Raw genomic sequence first — 27,675 nt, forward strand, 5'->3', positions numbered from 1 at the left:
AGTGTCCGAAGCGCGTCCTCAGTACGGGGGCTGGGCGCTCAGGCTCACCAGTGCGGGAGGCGGCCCTACCCCGCCCCCAAATCCCCGCGATCCGGGGGGATTAGGTCCATTCCCCACACAGCCAGCCCAATGGAGAGTTGAAGGCCAGAGGAGAAACCCAGGACTTGGATTCTCTTATTTCCAGTTTTTGCATTTAAAATAATTGCACCCCGGGTTACCAGAGCAAACGCGCCCTCTGACATTTGCAACTCTGTAATCTCTTATTTGGTACTAATTTGTTGACAGCTCTGACCTGCTTTGTGGTGTTCCTGGATTAGTTAGCCTAAACCTGTCTTGAAATCCCTCTCCACTCTAAATATCCTCATGGGTTAGGTTAGAGGACAGTCTTAATTCTGATTCTTGGTAGAAAGCTTTGTGGGGTGAGATGTTTTAAAGAGCCAAACACGTGCTGTCTTGAAGGAAGATGCAGAGTGCTGTTAAAGGCATTTTTTTTTTCCTCCACAGCAGTTGGCTTAATGTTGTGCCACGTTATTTAATTATTAGGCAGTAATTTTGTAGTGACAATATCGTTAAAAAGAGTTACAGGGATGGGAGCAGGTAGGAGTGTGCAGTGGGCAGGTTCCACAGGGGATAGTATTCTTAGCTATCTTTAGAAGCAGCTTTCTTATCACTTTTGGGTTGGTTTTAGGGTCTGTAAAGTAAAAGATTTAGAACAGTTTTTATTGAGAGAGAAGTTTTCATTCTTAATATCTACCTGTAATTCCCTTTTCCCCTACTTCAAAGTTTTGTCTATTGTAATAGTGTAACTACACTGGAATTTCTTCCTTTTTTTTTTTTTTGGTGGTGTTGGGGGTGTTTGTTTTGGTGGAATGTTTGTATGAGATGACAAATAAATACATCAAAAAGATGTTTTCAGAAAAAAAATCAGCGCTTCAGACAGATTTCCTTTTGTGAGTCTTATTGATGTGTTATTGTCTTCTGAGTTTCATCAGCATTTTTCAAATTTTCGTGAACAATTTTGAAAACACTTAAACTTTTAGTCAGAAGAAATCAGAAGTGTACTTTTCACTTAAAACTTGACTTAACTGTCCCTATATGAGAACCCAGAAAAATAGCAGTTTCATATTTATACAGTATATAAAGTTAGTTACCTAAAGTTTCATTTTAATGGAACTTTAATTTCCTTTAAAAATTTCAGTTCCCATAGGTCTTCAGACCTTTCACTTAATAGTTTTGCATTAACAGAGGACTCTGTAGATAGACTGGTTATAATATAGAAAGAGGTTTTATAATACAGTGTATCTGACAGCAATATTGTCTAGTCAGCAATTTTCTGTCTTGACAATTCTGAGACATTGATTTATAATATTTTTATTTTGTAGAAAGGTTTTGTAAAGTAAAGCATGTTTTTCTAATTTGATTTTGTTCTTGATGGTTAAAACTGAAAGGCAGTCTATAATGCCTATTCCATGTATTTATTAATATAATGATACACTTAGCATAATTTATAATAGGCTTTTATGTGTTTGGTAAGAAAATTTGAAGCCCTGAATGGTTTTAAAGACATTAAGTTTCAGTCAGTAGGTTATAAAAGGACATAGATTGCTTTATAAACAAAATCAAGTACCTTAATTTTATATTCATTATAAAGTTTTAACATTTGGGGTTTTCTAGTTAATATTTTATAAAAGATTTTTCCCTTTTAATATACTACATTTTCCTTTTGAATGAGATGTTCTTTTATTATATTATTTTAATATTTTAATGTACTTCCTTAGACTTTTTTAATGCATTTTATTTTATTTTATTTGTTCTAATTAGTTATACATAGCAGTAGAATGCATTTTGATACTTCCTTAGACTTTAATATCCTTGCGTTTAATACTTTCTTCTACTATAAGTATTCTCATTCATCCACACTTTATTATAGATATTAATAGTTATTATAAATGTTTAGCAAACATTTACCAATCACCATGCATTGCTTCTAATCATATAGATGTTTTAAGTGTCACCAGTTTCTTCTATAAGAAAAGTCTAGTGCTGACAGTTAGATGAGCAAGTGAAAGTGTTGAAGTTATTTTTACCTGAATAAAAATAAAAATGCAGTTAATCAAAGTTTGCTCAAAGAATGAGACCATTAAACTTTCTAGTAAATTTAATATGAATTTTTAAATTAAACTACTATTTTGTAGCTAATGAGGCCTAAAACATGATAACCTTGGGAAAAAGACATATTGACTTGAAGATGCTATGCTATTCTGATTTACTTTACTTGGACTCTTTAAATTATAGCCATTTTATTTTATTTTATTTTATGGCAGTTATTATGGAACTGTTTAAAAAGGTGGTCATTTGCTTATACAATTCCATAAAATTTTGGAATAAAGTAGGTGACATAATTTTAACCTGAAGCTCTTTCAGTCATTTGAATTTGTTGAGCAAAATAAACTCCCTCTAGTGGTAGGTGTCACATTGAAAATTATCTTTATTAGTAGGAAATACATTTTAAATGTGTTAAATTTAATTTCACTGAAGTGTCTTATACAAAGTAGACTCTGAATAGATGTTCCCCTTCTTTTTGGAGCAATGAATGTTAGGAATTTATAGAATCTGTAACAACCTTGCATACAATCCCATGTTTCTACCTTCAAGAAGAAAATCTCAAAGACAATATTAGGAGTAGAATCCACTAACTTTTCTTCGAATATTGTTCCATACTTAGTAAACCTTCTAAAAGAGAGAACAGACATTTTTATTTACATCCTGTTCTTTTATTCTCTTTGGAGACGAAAGAGTTTCTGTGTATTTGTCTATTTTGTCTCATGAAGAGAGTTGAAAAGCCCACTGTAGGATTAAATAGAATCTGTTTTTCTTTCAGCGACAATAAATTTGAATATATTTTTGAAGTTTTACTAATACAGAAAAAAATTAATGGCATTTCAATTTACCATATTTCTAGGAAGTTAGTACTGAATGTTTACAAAGAATAGCTGTGGAGTTGATGACAGCCACACTGAAAGATGATTCCAGCAGTAGTGGGGATTAAGCCAGAAAGAGTGAGGTGAGGTGTCAGGACTGGAAGTATTCTGAGCATTGGAGGGTCCTCTGTTAAAATGCACACTGATGAAATCTTTGACTTCATTAACATACTAATAAGATAGATATAAAAGCATTGTCTTTCTTGCTATTCTTGCTAACCTCCTTAAACATCACGAACCTCATTTATATAATACATTTATTTATGTATTATTATTTTCAATATATTATCCTCATTAAATGTTTCATATAGATGTAGTGTGATGCCATTTTCTAACAAGCATTTGAAATATAAAGGTGGGTCTTTTCAATTATATAACTATTTCTCCATCATTTCTCTCAAATAGCTTTATTCAGAAAGTTTATATGTTGTGGCTATCAATACTCTCACACTTTGGACTATGAACTGAAGTGAGTAAAAATGTTTATAGGTAACCTTAAATGACAAAAAGAGGAAAGAAAGTTTACTGTACAAATTGAAAGCACTGGATCTGAAGTAAAAGTTGAGATCGAATTTCCTGACTGTTATAGATCTAGTCAAGTTTTATGACTAAAACACGACAGTCTACTCCTACACTGCCACTATCACAGTTAAAACTAATAGAACAATGAGCATTTTATAAATTGTGAAGACTGTTAAAGATACAGATGAGATAGGAACATAAGACCTTTTCTTTAAATAATTATAGCTTACATTATCACAGAACAATCAATTCTCCTATGAAACAGTGAGAGGCAGTAGATGATTATGTTCTCAGTTTCAGATGCGACTGAAATGTGTCACTTCATTGAGAATAAACTTACATAGCACATGCTTATTCCTGAATTTAATTAAGACAATTACATAGAAATAAAACCAGGCAAATCTTTTATTTACGTATTTATTTATTTTGATACTGAGGATTGAGCTCAGGGGGCCCTTTAACACTAAACTACATCCCATCCCAGCCCTTTTTAAATTTTTGAGACAGAGTTTCTTAGGGCCTTGCAAAGTTGCTGAGGCTGGCATTGAATTTGTGATTCTCCTGCCTCAGCTTCCTGACTCTCTGGGACTACAGGAAGTTGCCAAAGCACCTGGCAAAACCATGCAAATCTTTAACAATAGTTCGTTTGTACTTCCACACTTCTTTTTGCATAGTGGTTTAATATAACAATCAACTGTTTATTAGCATTTACTCTGACACAAAACAATGTTTTACATATACCACCTTATTTTATTTTTATAATAGTACTAAGGAAACAATATTAAGTTTTATGGATAGATACCAAAGTTTAGGTACACAGTTGGGTAGTACATAAAAATCCTGAGTTTGGATGATGGATCCCCAGGTCTTTTGGTTCCAAAGCTTATGTTCTTAACCAGCTTCACAGTACTGTCTAGTGAACAAGTTCAGTGATGCATGTGGTACACCCATATCCTAAGGATTTCCTGTTGTCCACTGTTTCTCCTCAGATAGCATTGTGGCTGAAGTAAATTATTTCCCATTTCCCATCATGATTTATACTTGCTCATCTCATGCTTGCATTCATGTCCTTTCCTCTTGGAGTCTCTTTTTTCCTATCTTGCTAATTTGTTACCTATCTCCTTCGCTTAAAACATTGTTTTTTAATGGCTACATAGCCATGTATTCCATAATTTTCACTGTTTTCATTTTGGGGGAAGTTCTGTTTCTCCAATCTGTCAATATTTTAACTAGTATTTTAGAGAATATCCTTGTGATATGTAAATTCTTATATTACTTATTAGTTATTTCCTTAGGAAAAATCCCTATAAGGGGAATTTTTGGGTAGAACTTTTAGGGTTGAACCAAATATTATACTCAAAGAGGTAGTGTCAAATTAGTTCCAAAAAGATTGCTAATTATATTTACATTGACAGTCTGTGGACATGATTATATCCTTTCATTTTTGCTTTAAAAATATTGTCAATTTCATAAGCAAATAAAGGTTGAGAAGGTAATTGCACTTATATGTTGGGATTGCACTTGTGTGTGATAATAGGAATATTTAGGTTCCCATATATTCTACTTGAGGTGTCCTTTACATATCAATGTGCTTTATCTCATTTTTGTTTTTCAATTGGTCCTCCTTTTTATTGAAATACTGTTTTAAAATGTATTCCTATTATTTATAATATACATGCACATTTAAAAAGTCAATTATATGTATGTATATATATGTAGTGTTCATATGCCTGCATACATATACATGTGTGTGTTTATGGTACTCTCTTAAATTTAGCAATTTAGGCTTTATCCTTTGATGTCTTATGTGGGAGTTAAGGATTTTAGCATTCTTTCAGCTCTCCTTAACCTTTGTCATCTGTCTCCATCGTGGCAATTTTGAATTACATTCACTTTCAATATTTCATTATTTTCAATTATCTAAATATTATTTACTGCTGAAATAAGTATTATGCTTATTATCATATGCTATGATTACATTCTTCTTCTAGTTGTGTGCTACCATTGATTTCTTTTCTACCTGTTTTCCATCTTTTTATTTATTTGCATCTAGGTTTAGCTGTTTCTTAGGTTTATTGGAGACAGTTTGTGTTTCTCTTTGTTTTCCTTATTTTGGTGTGATTTTTCTGAAAGAGCAAGATAGTTGTAGAAGTTATGTTTTCTACTATCATGAAACCAGAAATGTCTTGCTTGTATTTAACACCTGATTTAGATACCCACATCTTCATCTAAGCATCTGGTACATCACTTTTATAGCATATAAATTTTTGAGCAATAAATTATGCTTGATTTGTCTTGGTATAGTATATAGTTCCTCCTAGTAGGAAAAGTAAGCCCTTTAAAGATAGAATCTTCTTTTATCTTTGTAGCTGTCAGAGCTAGTGCATGTAGTACCATGCACATAGTAGATATTTGAGATTCACTAATTTAACAAGTTTCCATCACTTAAAATTTTTCTGGCCATGTTTCAGTGATTCTAGTATGAAAGATCCAGATTTATGTAGGATCAAGGGGTATTGATTTTTTCTTTTAAAAAGTGAACATGCATAGAAAATTTAAGAAAAGAGAACATTCATAATGATTTTTTAAAATATTATGGGAAGATTAGCAATTCCTAGGGCATATTTCATTTTCTTGGTTCTTATTTTTAATGTGTTGTGCTAGAAATTATGCTTTCTATATCTTACAGGGAAAGCAAAGAGCCCATCATAACTAGAAAGCGGCAATAGGATAGTGGCAGAATTCCGACATATTCAAAGTGACTTCCAACCAGAAATCTCAGAAATTTTTGTAAATTATTTTTTCTTCATATAGGGAATAAAATACCCAGCAATATCCACCATATAAATGAAATTTGACTGAATATTATAATAAGCACAAAATTTATAAGCACTTGAGCTTTTTATTCAGAGATGAGTACATATACACTGGAGCTAAGAGGAGAAAGTAAAGAATAACTATGGGTTGAGGTTGGGCTTTGTTGGGTGTAGTTTGTTTGGTAGAGGGATTGTGTTGAAGAATATTTCACATTTCCTAGCTGGTGGATGGAAAGTAGGACCATCATAGATGCTGAGAAGAGTGGGCCCTAGTTCCAGAAAACCATGAATGGGGACATACAGGACAGGGACTGCCAATAAAGATATTTGCAGTTATTGGCAGGTAGATTGAAACAGTGGTAATAGATTAAATTGCCCAGAGAAAAGAAGTGACAAAAGAAGTTCCTCAGTACTGAGAGCTAATTTCTAGTTAGAAAACATCACTTTAAGTTTATAGGATCACTGAAACTATATCTTTGCATTGTCATTTTGATGCTTTATAATAAATATATTAAAAAAAACTTCAACTAATTTTGTTATTAAACTGGATTGTCAATTTTGAGGACATTGCTTCAAACACTGGGCACAAATTATGGCTAACAATTAGATTGGGAGGTTATGAAGACTTTAAGATAACATTCAGACGGTTATTGGACATACTGTGGGGCCTGTTATCACCAGTAGTTACTGTGTGCAGGGCTTTTAAAACAGAAGCATGACATGCAGTCAGCTAGGGCCTTATTTCACAACAGTTTTGTTTTACAAGTTGGGACAGAATTTTTGAGGTTAAGGTTTAAAAAAATAATAAATTGCTTCTTTGCCTCATCAACATCTTACATAGTCTCTCTTATTTCAGATTTCTGATCTCCAGATCTCCAGGTGATGTTTATTTATATTTAAAATGTAACCTATTATTTAAACATTAGTTGCCATTGTATGATGGTATAGGTTTAAAGACATTATAAAAATAAAAACATTAGTATTACCTATGATAACTGTAATTGGTTATTTACATTTATTCTGTGCAGCTTTTATTTGTATGAGCATATATGAAATATTTCCACAAAATGATTCTGAATATTTCTTACAAATCAGGGCCAAATGTAGTACTTTAACAATCTGTTTAAAAGCTTGAAATCTAGTGGAAACACAGCAGATTTGAAGTGCTGAGTACTTCTCTATCCCGACCTTACTTAATTCTTCTGTGTATTTTACTTTCTTCTGTGGCTTCTAGATATCCTGGTTCTTCTCTAGTCTGTCTTATATTCCTCCTGGGTGATAAGGAGTGATAAGGCAGATATTGCTGCCTGTACCTCTTCCTCAGGCCTATACCTAAACGCAAGTATCACTAAAGCCACTTTTCTCCTTTTTTAATGTATCTCCCATTGGGAAACATAGTTATTTTTCTAAGCTACAAAGCCCAGAGTCATCTGAAACCTCTCCTGGATCAGTGTTTTCCTCTCCTTTACTTCCCTTACCAACTAGGCTTAGTTCAGTGCCCATTTGAGTCTGGGTTAAACCTCTTCAAGCCACTCCTTTCTTACCATCCATACCATCACTGCCTGTGGGCAGGCTCTGATCCTTTCTTTTCTCAACACTTCTGTCTGGCAAACATAAATAGAGAATCTACCCTGCATCAACTACTGTGCTGGACCCTGGGGCTACAAAAATGACGATGCTTCTGTTGTAATGTGAGCGACAGACAACTATACGGAGAGAAGTTGCTCAGTACTTGACTTTTGGAAATTAGATTCTCATGCTAAATATTTCATAAGGTATACAGCAGTACACTAGAGATGTGGGCAGTTTTGCATTATGTAAAGAAACAGCCTCAGAATCTAGTGCAGGGTTGACTACCACAAAGAGCCAGCACTCAACAGGCAGCAGTACCACATAGAGACTGCTTTAGAGCTGCTGTTGTTTCCCCTGTGTCATATAACTTGTCTTGCTTCAGTGTTTGTGTTACTCTCTTCTCCCCAGTGTTTTGTAATCATCACTGGAAAGTTACCAAGAGTTCAGGACTAGACTGTGTATACATTTTCAATTTATGTGAAGTTATTTGTATAGAGTATTCCTTAATGTAATGGCTCTGTAAAACATTTGTTCAAGATATAGAAGCCATTTGGGAGTATCTAATCCACTATAAAGCAGGTCAGAGAAGACTTTTTTTCAATATCTTTATTTATTTCTATGTGGTGCTGAGGATCAAGCCCAGTGCCCCACAAGTGCGAGGAGGCGGGCGCTCTACCACTGAGCTACAGCCCCAGCCCAGGGATGACTTTTTATAAAAGTCTTGAGCAAGGACTCAAAGTGGGTAAGACAAAACAAAGAGGTTGCCTTAACGTACCAAAGTGAATGTTGATAACTCTAAGAAATTTCTTAGTTCTGGGATGTAATAATAATTATTACATATGTAATATGTAACAATAAGATAATAAGTAATAAGATAAGAAGTCTGATGGAGGAAATGAAGCCAGAGGGTAGACAGAGGCTAGAAAGGTTGTGAAAGGTTTTGTGAAGAGAGGTGGATAGTTCAGAGCTACTGAGAGGTTTTAATCGGAGGAGTAACGTAAGCAGATGTATGTTTTGCAAAGAAATTCCTGGTGATGAAATTCTAACTTTAGCAATCCCCTGCCCTGCTTTCCATATTCTCTATCACCAAAGACAGATTGAAAAAACAGGGCTGATTGTGCAGACCCCAACTCAAAGCTTAAGATGACTCTCAGACAGCAAAATCCGGTTTTCTACCTGGACTTTGAGGAAACCTGGTGTTTTCTCCATTTTGAAAATGTTTTCATCAGATGGGATGTGCTCCTCCTTCATTTCATACATACCCCTGCTGAAACGTCCCATCAGGGAGACTTTCCCTGGCTGTCAAAACCAGCACCTCCATCTCTTCTTGACTCCTTATCCAGCTTTATTTTTCTTAACAGTCACCACCTGGAAAAAATGTATGTTTGTTCATTTATTTCCCTGTCCTCCAGCTGAAATGTACGCTCCATGAGGACAGGAGTTTTTGTCTGTTTTGTTCACTGCTAAGTATTCTGCACCTGGTACATGGTAGATGTTCAAGGACTGTTGAAAGAAAGTGGCCACAACAGTTTTCCCCTTCTCACTTTCAATCTGTGCTTCACATTGCAGATAGGGACTTCCCACAGTTCCGCCCCCAGTTGTACCTCCTTATGAAATTCTTTGCATTTTTCAAGATTCCCCCCTCATGCTACCTTTTTCTATAAAATCTTTTTCTTAAGGCAATTGTTCCTTCTACATAGCTTCCACGACATTTTTTTGAATATGTAGAAGAGTGTTTTCCTGGGCTATCTAGGATATTATGAGTGGGAATAAGTATTTGTTAACTAGTTATTAAACAGTAGAGAACTATACAATGCTGTAGACAAGAATTATAAGTAAAGGTTGAAATTCAGTTGGTTAATTAGAGAAATACCCTAAATAGATGTGATTTGAATTTGATTACAAAATGATTTGATTTGATACAGCATGATTATAGGAAAATAGTCTAGAGAAAGTATTGACTTTTATCTATATACTACTTTGCCAATTTGATACCCTTTTAAAAATAGAAATAACATGAACTATTATAGAGAAAAACAGAGATAAGGTGCTGAAGATATTACTTGCTAGGGTTGAGTAATTAACATGTTAAAATTCCATATTTACTTTTTCATCATCTATGTAAAATATTTATTTTCCATGTATATCATTTTAAATATGAATTATCTAAAAATGTTTTGATTGAATCAAATTAATAGCACTTTACCCAGGTTATTTTCCACTTTTTAACATAATATAATTCTTTTGCCTTGTCAAAAATGTCTTTAAGAATTTTTTGGAAAGGTATAAAGAGATATAGTCTAAAAATCACTTTGGTTTTCTATTGTCTTCTCTATATTTCACTGTGGGTATCAGATGATCTCTGGATTAAGTTGAAGTGAGGTTTCATTGAACTTTCTAATTCAGATTACAAACTATGAAAGCTTAATTATTATTAAGTGGAGTTATTGCCTAGTAATGAAAGCAAAAGTTTCCAGTAATCACAGTTAACCTCTATTAATTTTAATTAAACAAATATAAATAACTATGGTTGGATTTATTACTGTTTTAATATTTGAGAACCACATTGAATGGCTACAGGAACATCTCTAGATACCAAGAGGGCTTGGGAAATCGTTACTATTGGAATGATTATGAAATGTATAAATAGAGGAAGCTGGGAATGGTGAAGATAAACTTTTTAAATAGGGTTTTTCTATTCATCTACAACATAAATGATGCTAAGATACTTCTTATGGAAGACAGAAAAGGAAGTATGATTTTTACATAATTTATTATACATTTATTTTCTTTCCTCTAACAATGGCTGTGTTTGGGTGAGGGAAAAAATATCCTAGTAGACTTGTCAGTTGGGAATTACAACACTTCATATGTATGAAGTTTAGTAAGTAAGAGTATTCATACAATATATTTAACATTTTTCCTATGATGAGTTCATAAGGTTTTTAATAAAATATTATGAAGAATCTTACTCTTTCCCTTGTTTTTCTTAATTAAGATATAAAAGGAAGATTTGGGCAAGATTTATGTAAACTTGAAGTAGATTTTTGAAGTTTGTTTTATTAGAGAAATATTTGAGAGATGTTATAATGCAATAGAATTTTTTGGTTTATATTTTTTAAAGGATTTTTATGGTATTTTGTTTGTTTTTCAGAGTAAAGCCAATCCCGGCTGAAGGAATCAAGTCAAATCCTTCCAAGCGACATAGAGACCGACTTAATACAGAATTGGACCGTTTGGCTAGCCTGCTGCCTTTTCCCCAAGATGTTATTAATAAGCTGGACAAACTTTCAGTTCTGAGGCTTAGTGTCAGTTACCTGCGAGCCAAGAGCTTCTTTGATGGTATGACAGCAGGGTTTAATTTTTCTGTAACAACATAAAATACTTATATTAAATATGGATATTTCTTTGTTGAGAACTGTAAAAAGTAGCCATCTATGAAAGAAAGTTTTGTTTACTACTATATAGAAAAACTTAGGTGACAAACCCAAATTTAATTATTTCTAAAATCAGTTTTCCAGTTTCATTCATTAAACAGATGCAGCCACTTGAATGATATATGCTGTCAGTCTTTGAAATTCATGTATCTAGAAGTTTTACTCCGATTATATGTTCAAGTTCTCTATCTTCCAGTTTAATTTTTAAAGTCACTCTCTCTTTTTTAGAAGGCAAAGATATTATTGCTGGATTTTTTGTTTTTGTGGTATGTTATTTCATTTATCCTTTCAAAATTATATATGTATTTCTACTCCTTTATGTGTTTACTGCAAGAAAATATAATTTTTTTTTTTCTTCACTGGAAAGAGCTCTTCAGCATAGGAATTAATAGAATTGGATTTCATTCTCCATTTTGCCACTGACAAACTATTTGACTTTAACCAAAACAGGTAGCATCCCTGTATCTCAGTTTACTCAACCATGAAAGTTAGGGTTTGGAGCTAAGGGCCTACATGATATTTGTGTCTTTTTAATATTTTGTCATCATAGAGTGTTTTATATGGAAGTTTTTGTTGAAAATAGCATTTCAATGTGAAGCAGTTATTTTCAATGTGATTTTTTTTATGTCTTGAATATATATTAAATTGTCTATTTTTAAAAATTTTTTAATTTTTTATTTTATTTTCTCTTTTTTAGATATATATGACAGGGAATGAGTTTTGGTATATTATACATACATGGAGTATTACTTACTCTAATTAGGATCCTGTTCTTGTGGTTGTACATGATGTGGTCATAACCTTGGTCATGTATTCAAATACAGGGATAGGAAAGTTGTATCTGATTAATTCTACTATTCTTCCTATTCTCTCCTCACCCCTGCCCTTCATTCTCTTATGTCTAATCAGTGGACTTTCTCCTGTAAAATAATTCCTTAATTTATTTTATCTGTTTATAAATTTAAAATAGATTTTTTTCAAGGAAATTACCTTTTTAAAATGTTATTTTACAAACTATAGTAAAGGAATTAATGGGAAATTCCAAGTGGCCTATACCCATGCTTCTCAAATTTCTGTGTACTTACAGTCACCCAGGGATCATGAGCAGGTGCAGATCCTTATTCTCTGTGGCCAGAGATTCTACATTTCTAACAGGCTCCCAGATGATTTGAAAGTGCTGGTCTAGGTCACTAGGCAGTATCTAGACAACACATTTACAAATACTTGAATTTGTTATTTGTGTTTAGAATATTGTAAAACAGTTTCCCTTTAGATTCGTATTTCTGTGATTTGATGTGTTTAGTCTAAGCATATTTTTGCTTGCTTGTTTGCTTGCTTGTTTTTTCTTTTGGACAAAAGCTGTATAGTATAACACTTATGGTCTGGGCTATTAATATATGCCAATTTATAAGTAGTGATTTCAGGAAGGATTATGTATTCAAAAGTTTCATAGTAGACACTATGGTTTTCTCAGATTTGAATAAAAAGTCTTCGAATTTTCAGTTTCATCTTATCAAACCCTTCATCTTGAAGGTTGCTTACGCAGTATTTGGTAGTGTGTTCATGAGTGTGTGTGTTTTAGTTATCTAGTCTTTTTGTGATACATCTGAAACTAGAACTCAAGTCTCTGGATTCCTTATATTGTTTTTCCTGATCATATCTCAGTTGTCTCTTTATTCTGCGAACCCTTATATAGCAAAGCTCTGAGGACTTTTCTCCTAGATCTCTGGTTCGCAAGAGTAGTACCCATACAGGCAGTATCAGCATCATCTGGGAACTTGTTAGAAATGCTAATTCTCCACACACACTCACACACACCCATGGAATCATACATTGCTTGTGGGGCCAGATGCATATTGAATTTTGGGAGTCACTGCTATAGATCGTAACCTTGCATCCAGGCCCAGCTTCATGGAATTCTGTCCTCATCTTTAGCATTTATTGATATGCTGAGCCTACTGCTTCATTGTGTAGTGGGGAATTCCATGCCATATAAGACATCCTCTGTCATTAGAGAGTTTTAATGTTTGAGTAACGATTAATCATACAATCTTGTTAGAAAGGAACTTCAGGTTTTTTTGCTTTGTTTTGTTTTTTTACTATCAGTAGATATTTTGCTAAGAAAATATATGTATTGCAAATTTAAGTATTTCAACTAGGATGGAAGGCTTTAGTCCTTAGACTCTGGTAAATATTTACTGACTTGAATCATTTTTCTTTGCTTTTATAATAAGGAATCAGACTACATATATGGAAAAGAGGGAAAAAAACTAGGAAGTTTTTTCCTATTTCAAAGTAGAGGACCAGAACTGAAGCTGCTTAGAGTAACCAGCATGCCATTTAAGTACTAACATAATTACTGCCCTCGGGCTGGGGATGTGGCTCAAGCGGTAGCGCACTCGCATAGCATGCATGCGGCCTGGGTTTGATCCTCAGCACCACATACAAACAAAGATGTTGTGTCCGCGGAGAACTGAAAAATAAATATTATCTAAATAAATCTCTCGCTCTATCTTTCTCTCTCTCTCTCTCTTAAAAAAAAAAATTACTGCCCTCAAGGCAGATGTGTGTATATGAACATGTAGATATACACACATGTACATTTAAAGCATGTTATATGTGTACGTGTGTAAATACACACACACACACACACATATGAATAGCTAGGTGTCCTGTTATTTAATGCCTCAGAGGAGATTCCAGAATTTATCTTTAAAAGAATGTTACAGCATTTGTTAAAAAGTATTTTCTCAGCTCTCAATTAATGAGTTTTTTTTTTTAATTTTCGTTAAGTATATTTGACAGTAGGATCTCATTACATATTCATTTAATTCCTTTATTCATTATATTATCTTTTAATTTTAGATCTTTAATAATAATAGTTCCAAACTTCACTGTGCATTAGAAATTACCTAGAAAGCTTATTAAAATGCACATCCTAGGGTATATGTCTTATATGCTGATTCAGTAGGTTTTATGTAAAACTCAGGAATCAGTATTTTAATGAGCATGTTACAGAGTCTTTGACAGTGTCTTAGTTTGGCCTTGATTATCCCTTATTTTTAAATTTTAAATAATTATTTGCTTTCCTTGTAGAAGGAAAAATTTAAAAATACAAAATTTTAGGAAGAATCTAAATGTATTTCTTTGGATTTTAATGATGTGCACACATCTGATTTAGTACCTTAGGTTGTTCAGTCCAGGAATATAGAGTGAGATGGAAAGCAAGGGGAAAAAATATTGATTAAAATCAAAAGAGATCCCAAAGTCTTCACCAGATCACTAATGGTCAGGGAAGACAGCACAACATTTTAGAGCACAAAGAGAATAAAATTTTGAAGGTCACCCTTACAAACTGAATAAATACTAAATACAAACTAGGAGACTTGAGCATGCTGACATTGCTTGGGATTTTGTGCCCAGTTGGATCCACTCTCCCACTGTTAGGGAAACAGTATATCGAAGTGAAGGAAATTCAAAATGAATAACAGGATGCAAACAGGGGGTGTGTAAATTCCTGCGGAAAGAACAATATAAACGAGTAATCATACAATCTTGTTAGAAAGGAAACTCAAGTTTTACTACAACAATAGATATTTTTCCAAGAAAATACATCTATTTATTGCACGTTTAAATAATCCAACTTGGATGGATCTTCTTAATCTCTGAATTCATGACTGTATTGCTGTTACTGTCTAAAAAGCAACACTTAAGATTTGAATATAACATTAATGTTTATGTACTTTTAATTAATTGAAAAATTCTAAAATATGACTTTTAAGTACTTGAACAGGACTTAGTCATTTATCATTATGGCAAAGTTCAAAGTAGTTTGATAACTATTTGTATGTTAAGCTCAATTATCACATTATCTCTGAGGTAGAAAGTATTTTAAAAGTTTAAATAAGACTATGATCAGTAGAGGTTTATTTACAGAGACTGTGATTTTGGTGGTTTCAACCTATCTTTGAAATTGTTGATGTCAAGGGAAAGATTTGTTTCCTCTTATATTGTGTCTCTTAACAGTTGTCAAACAGTAGACCAGTAGACATTGGGCTTATTGACCTTTCTAATGAGTATGGCAATGTTTTATTCTTAGAGGAATTTTGGTATATATTAATTTTTTAAAAGTTAGGTTTTCTTATTACCTTTTTAAATGCTCATTATCATGTAGGTATTATGTTCCAATTGTTCGCTCTTTTAATAGCAACCCCCAAAATTAAATTTTGGAAAACAAAGTAAACACTTGGAAATTCCTGTCTTTTCTTTTTAAAAACAAATATCTAATGAGGTTAAAAAAAAAAGGCAGAAAAATGTTTATTTCTACAATAGTAGAGGTTACCTGTCATGCAGCATTTATTAATTCAGTAAAATATTCATAGTAAAAATTAAAATGTAATCATTAACTATGAAATCTTTTACATCCTCCATTATACCTGAGTCATGGGCTATTTTTATGACATCCTTATAATTCATATGTATAAATTTACTTTGTGAAAAAGAACTTACAAACAAGAAGGTGATTTCCTGTCTAGGTTACCTTTAAGACTGACAGAACTGAGTTTGAGGATCTGATTATATAATTCTAAAGTCCTATGTTTGTAATTGTCATAAGAAATAGTTTTCTGCTTAAGAACTATGTATTGCAGAAGAACATCTGAGTCTTGATTTATTATGCATGCTTAAAATAATCACCATTTTATAGTGTAGTTATTAATATGCTAGAATATTTTAAATTAATGAAATCTTAAAATGCAAAAGGAAGGGAAGATACAGTTAACTTATTAGAGGTGATGATTTAACAGTTATTAGGTATGATATTAGATGTGATTATCTAACCTTTTTGTTCGTTTTGGTACTGGGGATTGAACTCAGGGGCATTTGATCACTGAGCCACATCCCCAGCCCTATTTGTATTTTATTTAGAGACAGGGTCTCACTGAGATGCTTAGTGCCTCTCCATTGCTAAGGCTGGCTTTGAACTTGCCCTCTCCTGTCTCACCCTCCTAAGCCACTGGGATTACAGGCATGCACCACTGTGCCTGGCCTAACATTTTTTTTTTTTAACCTCATTGTCTATCATGGATCTTTGTGAAATTTATTTTAAATTAAAGCCCACAAATTCTCTTTTCTTTGTCATTCTTTTGCAGATTCTTTGTTTATTCCCAGTTCATTAGGTTTTGACAAAAGAGCAATTGTGTTTATTCATCTTCAGCTTGTGCATTTATGTGAATTTCAGTCCTGTATTGTTTTAAACTACAACAGTATTCTTGAAAAACTGTATGTGTGTGTGTCTGTGTACCAAGAAGCTTGAATAATCAGTAAAAATGAATTAAATAATAAATTGCTCTCAAGGATTGATGTTTCATTAAGTCTAATGGATTTATATATCTTATATATCTGCTTTTTCATTCATGGAAATTCTGTATTTCACATGCTTTGCTATAATTTTTAAGTTATACAGTAGTTATCTGCAGTAGTATGCTAAGTAATTTGCAGAAGTCAGTGTCACAACAAATGTGGTTTCTTAATTCTAGGGATGTCCAAAGTAGGTTTGTTTGTATAGCAGTTTGACATATTTGAAATTATTAAATGTTTGCTGAGTTTCATTTACCAATAGCATTATCGTTCTGAGATAGTGTTTGACCATATATGCACATTCTAAGACATGACAGTCTAATTCTAAGATTCATGATAACTTCCATAAGTAAAGTTTATAAATCTAGAAGTTGTTTAAGATTTTAATTTATGGACTTTAACATAATCCAAGTAGATTCAAATATGAATGAATAAAAAGAACAGTAACACATTCTTATTGAGTGAGCACATTCAAATATTGGCTCTTATATTTAACATTTTGACCTCTTTGGATCAGGAACTTAATCTCTTTTTTCCTCAAATATCCCAATTTACATTATATAGTTCATTATATTCTGTGAATGAGTAGAGTGTTTCATGATATAATTTCATACAGGACACTTTCATTCCTGATTGTGTCTTGTTTGTTTGCTTGCTGGCGTGCTTTTATGTATACTTAAAAGTGACAAATCCCTGTCTGAGATTCAGACTGAACTTAAATGGGTTGTATTTGTGTGTTGTACATTTTTTTTCTTTTCTGTCTTTTAATTTATTTATTGATAATATTCCCTTTGATTGTTAATTCATGTTATATGTCTCTGAGGTCCTTGATTGGCCATGAAGAAATTGAGTTAGTCATAAATTTTTGCCTTTACATTTTTCATTTTTTTTAGGCAGCACCATTGACATGGTAAAGCCAGCCAACTTTAAGCAGTTTTTATTTTTCTTAAATTTTCAAATACAGACATTTAACCTTTTGACCTTTTGGGAGGCATTGTGAACTGTTTAATATTTTAGAAATTGTATTCACATATAACATTAAATTAATCATTTTAAAGTTCAAAAGCAAACAGGTACATTACACTAGTCATTTTTTATTAATAGTATTTATGCATTATTTTTAAATTCTGCCTTACAGCCCTTCGATTTTCTGATCAGTTTATTTTAGTTAGTAGCTCAGACTCATTTGTTTGTTCAGAGCTGGAGATTTAGATTTTGGAGTTATTGTAAAATAGTTTTATTAATATTTTAACCATGAAAGTAAGTAGATTATTCTAAGTGAAGATCATGTAGAGTAAGAGGGAAAATGTCAAAGCTAAGATGTTCTAAGCATGAGGTGGAGAAAGCAAATTTGGGAGTAAGAAACCGTGCTAAGGTGAGTTCATTTAAGATGCTGTCATTTGGTATGTCAAGTTCTTAAGTTACAGGGCCAAAGAGAAAAATTGTATCTGAAAATATAACCAAAATGAAATTAAAGTCATGCCGACGAGTAAATACAAAAGGAGGTATTTTCTGGTCCTTGGTTGTCATAAAATCATTCTGTTGTCCTCATCGAGAGGATGAAAGGCAAGCAGTCAAATTGGATTGGTTAACTTAATGAGCCAAAAATTGTACATACTGACTTCTTCCTGTTCATTGTTTTTTATTCCCCTGTCCTGAAGTTTTCCCAGGTGATGTGGGGCCACCTTTTATTGTCCGTTTCACAGAATATCCTGTTGTCAATTGGATTCTTGATCATGTCTGGTGACAAGTGCCTGCTTTCTGTGTTCTGAGGCAGCATCCCATCTCTTGCCTCAGGAGGTTAGAGGGAAAGAGTGTCTTTTAGTGAGAGCACTGGTGGGTAGGAGAAGCCAGTGTCCAGCTCACTGATTTTGTGGGTTCCAGTAAGATCTTTAACCTCACTGTTCCACACTCTTCATCCTTTCAGCATGGATGATAATAATTCTTGCCTGCTGTTTTAGGTTTGTAGTGGACTAGTCCTGGACATACTAGATCTGTGAAGTAAATTTTATAATTAAAATTGTTATTGTCACATAGTGTGCTATTGTGTTATTGCCCTGCTTCAGTCTTAAGTTATATACTTTGGTTCTGTCTTCGTAAAATTGTTTTTAGAGTTATTATTTCCCAATAGTAATATTAATAAGTGTTTTCTTTAAATGTTAATTTTAATTTAGGAAATATAGAGATGTTGCATCCAGAATATTTCTAAATTATTTCCTAAGTTCTTATGTTCTAAGTCATTGTTCTCATAAAGAGTGGCACCTGGTCATCTGCATCACCTGGGAGTTGTTATCCATACGAATGTGGGGATCCATCCTGAACTTACTGAATCAGAAATTATAGGGGGCAGGGACCCAGCAACATATTTTAATAAGCTTTTCAGGTAATTCTGATGCCTTGCAAAGTTTAAGAATCACTGTTCTAAATGATTAGTTATATTATGTTAGTTAAAGTGCAGTTTGAATTCTGCTTTTCTATATGTGAAAAGTTAAATTCAACTCATTCCCATACTGAAAAGCTAAATTAACTAATCTTATTGATTCCATTAATGCAGAGGCATAACCAGTTACAGAGGAATTGTATACAACTGAATATGAAACTGGAGGAATATTAAAGTAACATTTTTGAAAGTCAGTTTTCACTTGAGAGTTGTAATAGGCCTTTTTTTTACATACATGACAATAGTGGAATGCATTACGCTCATTATTACCCATTTATAGCACAAGTTTTCATAACTCTGTATATAAAGTATGTTCATGCCAAATTATGCCATTATACATGTACTCTTTTTTTGCCTTAAATTCTTAATACACATTTATACCACAATTTTTCATATCTCTGTTGGTATAGGTACTTTTTCAGAATGAAAATAGTGGTTATTTTTTAGATTTGCTAAAAAGACAACAGTACTTAACCCTTTCTCTTGTATAAAAGTTTATGTGTTAGGTTGAGTTTTTTATAATTAGTCATTGATTTGCTCTCTTTTATTCTTCTGTCAACGTGGGAATGGAATTTAATTTTCCCTGTAAAGTAATAATAGGAATGACAAATATTATTGTAAAATGAATTGAATTTGTAGCAGTGAATAGGGACTTAAAGGGCATATGCTTTTCCTTGGCAAAATTTATCATGGAATCTTTCTGTTTAAATGCAAACTATAATAACAAAATACAAATATATCTACCACAAACCAATATTTCTTCCTCCTGAATTTTCTTTTTTGAACAATTCAAAGCATATTTTTTTTTAAGAAAAAGTATTTGGCTTATCGGGAGAAATGGACATCTGAACCTAGATGTATAAGGAAGGAAAGTAGTATATTAAGAAACATGGAAATGACTAAATGCATGTAGGAATAAGACTTTAATCATTTGGAACATGATGTATTTGTTAATGCTATAATATATATATATATATATATATTCTAAATTCCATCATCGATTAGATTAAATTCCTATTTGTATTTTGTAATTCCTTTGGAGACCTCTCAATGAGGAAATAGTTTAAATTTCTTGGCATTTCACTGTATCTGTATTCCTTTCTCTTGGGAAGGTTGCACATATCCCACTAATGGGGAACATTTTAATAAATGCCTGTGACAGTACAACAGATGCTTCCCAAGTAGTAGAATTAGCTAATGACTTGATTTCTGATGTTATATTCTATTTATGTGAACTGTCATACGTTTCAGTGGTGTACTGTTTAAATTGTGTTATATATCCTATTAGGCATATGATTTATATAATGGTTTGCAGTTTTGAATGAAGTACTTTCAAATTTATATCTCATAGTCAGTCATCATAGAAGTCCTATGAGATGAGAAAGTACTCAGTTAAATCGTGACCCCACTGATGTGCAATTTATTATAAGTTTTCCCTGATGGTTTCAGAGTATGTAAACTCAGTTTAGAGTTCATTATCTCTCTCTGACAGGAAGTTGAAAAACCACCACACACACAGGGGTCAGGCTACCTGGGATTTTGTCCAGGCTCTACCACTTAAAACTCTGTTTAAGGATCTGGGAAAGATCTTAAATTTCCCTAAGTCTCGATTTCCTAACATATTCCAATAAAACAATGCCAGCATCATAAGGCATTAATAATTAAATAAAACATAAGTACTGGGCATAGAGTATGTGCTTGGTGTCATTTATTGCTATTAAGTAATAAATTTAAACTCACTCTGATGGTCAGAAATAGTGCTGTCACCATCTTACTCTTCCATTGCTTTACAATCAAGGTAACCAATACATACATGAAAGTGAATAGTATTAATTAATATAGCTTTTGATGATTTAAGAAGGGAGAGTAGTAGGTATGAGATCAAGAACATGAGGGGAAAGTTTATGGAAGGGTAAAAATTGCATAGTCTGGTGGAGCAGCCAGGGCAGTTTCCTAAAATGTCACAGTAGTGTTTTTTAGATGGAACTGTCAAGGGAGGGCACCCTTCCTGATCTCATCTTTACACATATTTACTTAAAGCCTTTACTGATGACTAACAGGAACAGCAGAAATACTTATTTGTGTGTTTTTTGATATAACCTATCAGGGATGATTCCCAAATGCATTTATATTCATTTGTGGTCACTTTTCTTTTTTTTTTTTTAATAATTCTTATTTATTTTATTTTATTATTGATTTTATTTTTAAATATATGACAGCGCAATGCATTACAATTCTTATTACACATATAGAGCACAATATTTTATGTCTCTGTATATAAAGTATGTTGACACCAATTCATGTCTTCATACATGTACCTTGGATAATGATTTCTATCACATTCCACCATCATTACTAACCCCCTGCACCCTCCTTTCCCCTCCCACCCCTCTGCCCTATCTAGAGTTCGTCTATTTCTTGTGGTCATTTTTCCTACTTAAGCTTGTGTGTGTGTGTGTGTGTGTGTGTGTTTATTGCCTTTTCAACATTTAGAATAAAATAATTATTATATTGTTATATTAATTAAATAGTACTATAGTAAATATTATCCTTTCAACATTTAGAATTTTAAGAATTATTTAGAGAAAATTTGATCCTATTATTTTTTTCACCCATAAGTTCTCATAACACTTTACTTAAATCCCATTCTAGCACTTAATATTTTTAGCATTCTTTTCTAGTTCTTCATTTCCTTAGCTTATATGTCCTTCTTAAAGGATCTCACATCTAATTCCATTTACAAATACCTTAGTACAAGCCCCAAAACAAATTGTAAGTTACTCTGAGGTGGATAGTCTCTTTAATTTCTTATTCAGGTTCTCAGTGGTCAAGAAGTCATCTCCCAATGTTTATCTGTCTTTGTCTTCTATCAGTAACTCTACTTGGAACTGACATCAATTCCATTGGTTAAAAATTATTTTAAGATATTCCTATTGATCTAGCCATTTAAATTTGGCAATTATCATCTGTCCATTTTAAGGCTGATTTTGTATGTGAAGGTTTGGGTGGGTTTTGTTATTTTCCCTTTAACAATATGTCCTATTTGGTGTGACTTTAAATCATGCCCCATACTAGAGCATCTGGAAAAGGAACTGAGTTTAGTTAACGGCTTTGTAAAGTTTTAGTACATTCAAGCAAATTTGGCCATTATAAAGCAAGAAACAACAGCAACGATGTAACTTACAGAACAGAAAGGGGAGAAAAGCCATTCTCTCTGCTACCTTTCAGGGAGAAAAGTTTAAGTATTTCCTTTGGTCTTGATTGATTGTTAGATCAGTTTAGTTCAACCAGTTTTTTTGGCCTAAGGAAATCTGTTCTCTGGCCTTTTCAAAATTGTTACATTCATAGGCCAAGCTCTGGTCTCTTCTTTCAGTGAGATGTCTTTCAACTTCAGCAAAGGCAAGAACTTGGCCTAAGATTCTCGTATGACACATGCATTGATTTACCAGAAAATACACTGCAAACATGAAAATGCTTTGTGTGATGATTTGCTGAAACTGAGAGAAAAACCTTGTTATTAGTAAATCGAGCTTTTCACTGAGCCATACTCTTTTGGCATCTAAAAATCTAATGAAATAAGGAGTCTTCAGAGAACTGCCAAGGTGGTTTTGTTTAATGGTTTCTTTTATTTAAAATGTCACAGTTTACAAAAGAGTCAGAAAAATGGAAAGATAAAAATTTGAAGTACTTAAAAGATTATGCTTTATAATAAGGTGACTGTTAAGCACCGGGAAATACTAATAATTAAAGCTACAATTTACTGAACTATTGATCAACTATATATCAAGAACCTCACAAATTATTATTCCTCCTCCCAAAAACCCTACAAGATGGACTTTTTAAAAAATGACCACTTGTTTTAGGAACATCCTCAAAGAGCTTACACACTTAGTAAATAGCAGAGCTAAGATGTGTGCTCATCAGATACCAATAGTCATGTGCTTTTAAATGAGATCATACTTGAAAATGTTTGGTAGAATGGTAGTTATAATTATTATTTCTGTTCAGCTGTGTTGCTTCCCAAACAAATGCCCCCTAAACACACACACACACACAGAGCAAGAGAGCATTACAACATGCTGCTTTAGCCATCAGACTTCCCTTCATATGTGATTGTTCCATGAGTTGATTTATGAATATAACATGAAGTTAATAACAATGTTAATAGTTTTTTACCCCGAAACTAGACTAGTGGATGCAAAACTTTACTTAGAGATACATCTCCTAATAAGAGATGGTTGATTCTTTCTCCTCACCACCACTACTTCCCTGATATTTAGATGTTAAAATCATTTTTATAGGTTACAGTCTGAGGAAATTTAGTCTCATAAATAAGTGAATAGGAATGGAGCAAGGGTGGGAAGAGAGTACTTATGGCAGCATCATGCAGTTCTTTGGAATTTCTAAGTTGTATGGTAAAAATCATAGAATAAGTTTGTGAAAAACTATTTTTAAACAGTCTGTCAACTTGCTGACAATTTGATTAGCTCCTTCAGTTTTGTTATGAGCATAGAATTGGAAATCATGCATTGTGAAAAGGTTTATTTACATCATGATTGTGTCTGTAGACCACCAGTATTTCAAATTGTCTCTTTGGTGTTCAGAAGTTTTCTGTTACAGCTTTTAGTAGTGATTATTTTAAAATCTACCTACTATGTCATTTTTTTTTCTACAGTTGCATTAAAATCCTCTCCCACTGACAGAAATGGAGGCCAGGATAGCAGTAGAGGAAAATTCAGAGAAGGTCTGAACTTGCAAGAAGGAGAATTCTTATTACAGGTAAACACAGTATCTTAAAATAAAAGCAATTGAAAATGCAAGATTAACCAATTAATCTTTATTGATTCCCAGCTCATGTAGTTCTTGGCTGGTGCTCTATGCCACTTTCATCTGAATTGCAACAGTAGTGTGAATGTGACCAAATGGAATCATGTGAAGTAGATTAATTAGAGGTCACCCTCTAATCACCCTCTGTTAGGTTTCTACAAATAGGAAGAACTGTAGCTTATTTTAAAGATTTTCACTTAAGACATTGGATTTATAAACACTTTTTTCAGGAATGTGGCTCAATTAAAATAGTTAACTACATTTACTTAAAATTTAAAAATTATTCTTAACACAAATTTTATGTTTTTAAATATAGTATCTTATAATTTACATTTAGTTTTAGCAAATGTATGTGGCTTCTTAATATGTTACATAGATTTTTCTCAACAACTGCAAGCCTTCTTTCTATGCTTTAGATCTGGGAGGGTTTCTGATAGATCTGTCTGTAAAGTATTTTAAGTAGATTTTTTTAAAATGTAGTTTCTTTTTCTTAGAACTGGGAGTATGCTAGATTCTCATTTAGCATTCTCAGATATTTATTTCGTTGAAGATAGAATGGAGCTATGTGCCATGTCCAATTGTCACCATTACATGATAATTTATACTTCTATATAGTGAACTGAATGGAAGAACTCAATTTACTATTGTAACAAAAAGTTGCCAAAAGTTTTGGTAATTCTCTAAATTCATTCATTGAATGCTGCAGTATAGCCTAATAATGGGTAATGTTTTTATTACTATTCTGTAATTGTGCCCAAATTGCTGATAGCAAAAATAACTCTGCTTCCATTATGTTAAGTAAATTGAAAATATTCAAACGTAATTCCTCTCTCAACACCCAGCTGAGAATCTTTGTGTTTATGTTAGCTAAAATATACACTCTTTATTCAGGTCACAGGGAAACCTTCTAATAATTGCCACTTAATGTGATATAACACATTTACAGTTATATAGTAAGGTGATAATGAAGTTCTTTATTTCAAGTGAAAATATGGACTAATTAATACAACAGTTGTTATTTTCCTAAATGTTTAGACAAACTGTATGATATATCCTATACCAATGAAACACAATAAACAAGAATAATATGAATGCAAAGCTAGAAATCTGTGTTTCTTACCTAAAATAGGAAAGCTTCCATCGTTAAAATAAGCCCACTCATTACAGATTGTGTTTGGTACCATTTTTCAACTGCTGGTCAGTAGGAAGCATCACACACTGTGATTTGATTAGGGCCATGCTTGTCTGTTCTCTCTGTGAAGAAAATGAATGAAAACATTGAAGACATGAGAAAATAGCATATTTCATTATATATAGTTATCATAAAGCCATCTGCTTCTTATTTTCAACCTGTAGTTATGAGCCAGTAATCAATAATATGTGAAGGAGAGTTCCAGAGGTGCAGTATACCAAATGGCCTGAAATTTTGGATTAGAAATCTTTCCCTTTGTTTTAATAAAGGCAAATAAAGAAAAATTTAAATATTTTACTTTCTATATTAGCTTAAATTACTACTATTTTGTATGGAACAAAATGAAATAATAAAATAACTTTGTTGCTATTATATTAACTATTATTTGCTTCCCATGTTTATTTCATACATTTAAAACAAGTCCTATCTGGTGCTGTTTATTACTCTGCTTTTTATATTCTTAGAACTTCACTTTTGGGTTAATAGCAATGAGAATTATATATAACAGTACCAATTATAGTATATTTCTCATTTATCAAATACTAAGGAAACATCAATATGATTTTGAGATAAATTGGGTAGATATTTGTGACTAAGACTAAAAAAACCCTTTGTATTAATATTTAATTACCATATTAATTCCTTCTTTTGGTTTACTAAAATAATAATTCATCTATAATACCCTAGTTTTCTTGGTATTTAAGCTCAAATGTGAGCTCTGTGAAAAATCAGTATGCCTCTATTCTTTTGCTTTTTATTTTTGATAATTAACGTTCACCTAAAGGAATTTGATACTGTATCCTAATTTATCCTTTTGTCCTCTGGCATGCACTGATGAGTTTCACTACTGAATTTGTTTGAAAAAGCCCTCCAGAATAATATGAATGCTATTAATAAATAGTTTTCTCTAAAAAGAAGATATTTCAAGATTAATCAGTTCAGTAATGGATGTATATACTGTTACTGACAACCAAATTTAAGAACATTCAATTGGATATGTTTATGATGAAATATTCAAGTTTCCAGTTTGTGGAATCTTTATCCTAGGAATATAGCTAGGTTTTATATATGATCTCTAAAATGAAGGACCTTAGATTAGATGCCAGCTGTAGTTAAAAAGTGAGAGCCAGGCCACAATCTGCATTCAATAACAGCAGCATATTGTGATAGACTTTAGAGTCATACTGTGTTTAAGTTTTTTCTGGCTTTATGTCCTTGGGCCAGTTATTCTATAGTTGTTTACCTCAGTTTCTTCATTTGTAAAACTGGAATCTGCCTCTTTGGATTTTGGGGAGAATTAAAACCACTCAAATACATGAAAACATTTAGAGAAAGACCACTAAATAATAGATGTTGTTATCTTTGTAATCAAGTTCTAAAAATTATAATGTGAAATAGTGGGATAGACAGAGGGAGCATGGGAGTAATAGATGAACTCTAGATAGGGCAGAGGGGTGGGAGGGGAAAGGAGGGGGCATGGGGTAAGTGATAATGGTGAAATGTGATGATCTTTATTATCCAAAGTACAGGTATGAAGACATGAATTGGTGTGAATATACCAATATATATATACCACCAGAGATATAAAAAATTGTGCTCTATATATGTAATAAGAATTGTAATGCATTCTGCTGTCATATATAAATTAAAAAAAAAGCGTCTTGAAGGTGAAAGAATTGGAATGAAAAGATTTACTTCATTTCATTTACCTCACCTGATAATGAGTGTATCTACCAAACTGTGTGAATATCATAAGCACAGGGGCAGTGGCTTATTAGCTCATCCCCTGAGGACTTAGCATCTGTCCTTTTTGCTAAGTGTTGAATAAACTAATTATTTATGCAGCTCTTTATAATTCTCCAGGCATGATCATGTAAGCCAATCTTTGTTCTTTTCCACACCGTATGGTACTGTACCTTATGTTAGATGAGTGCCAGTTCTATACCAGGCACTGAATTAAATGAGTCACCATGCCACCCAGTAGAATGCCAATATTTGAAATGATGACAGTAAAGCTTGAGGAGATAAATAACTAAAGCAAAGCTGCACAGCTACTAAGTGACAGAGACAGGAGTCCAGTCCAAATTGTCTGACTCTACTTTGAGTGGTTCTTACATAAACTGTACCACTTCTCCACTTAAACAAAAACCAGTCTCAGAAGGGTTAAGTCCTGGTGAAGAACACAAGTATGAACTGTAGACAAGCAGGAAGAAGCAAAGGCTTTTAGAATTAAAGTATGTAACAATAAACACTTAAAGTGAACTAAAATACTTTTGTTATCCAAAATAAAGAATGAAGGCATTAATTAACATTGAACTTGAACGACACTAAAAGACTTTTTAAAAGGCAGTAACTTTCAGGCTCAAAGAAGGAAAGAATATGTATATTTATGGCACCTTTGTCTACTATGACATAACTGGATTAATGTGAGTTTTTTCTCTGTGTCTTCTCTTTCATACCATTGTCTACATGTCTGTTTGGTGCTAATACAATGCTGTTTTTGTTACTATGGCTCTGTAGTATAATTTAA

General features: G+C 32.7%; 1 protein-coding gene across 1 annotated transcript in view; it reads left to right on the plus strand.

Annotated features, from left to right (window-relative positions):
• Positions 1–27,675, plus strand: part of Ahr (aryl hydrocarbon receptor) — a 46,719-nt gene that overhangs the window by 165 nt on the left and 18,879 nt on the right. The window contains exons 2-3 of the mRNA XM_027932762.2: positions 11,046–11,233; positions 23,802–23,905. Coding sequence (XP_027788563.2) covers positions 11,046–11,233; positions 23,802–23,905 — 292 coding nt within the window. The remainder of the gene's footprint in view (positions 1–11,045; positions 11,234–23,801; positions 23,906–27,675) is intronic.

The sequence above is a fragment of the Marmota flaviventris genome, chromosome 1 (assembly GCF_047511675.1).
Source record: "Marmota flaviventris isolate mMarFla1 chromosome 1, mMarFla1.hap1, whole genome shotgun sequence".
NCBI lineage: Eukaryota > Metazoa > Chordata > Mammalia > Rodentia > Sciuridae > Marmota > Marmota flaviventris.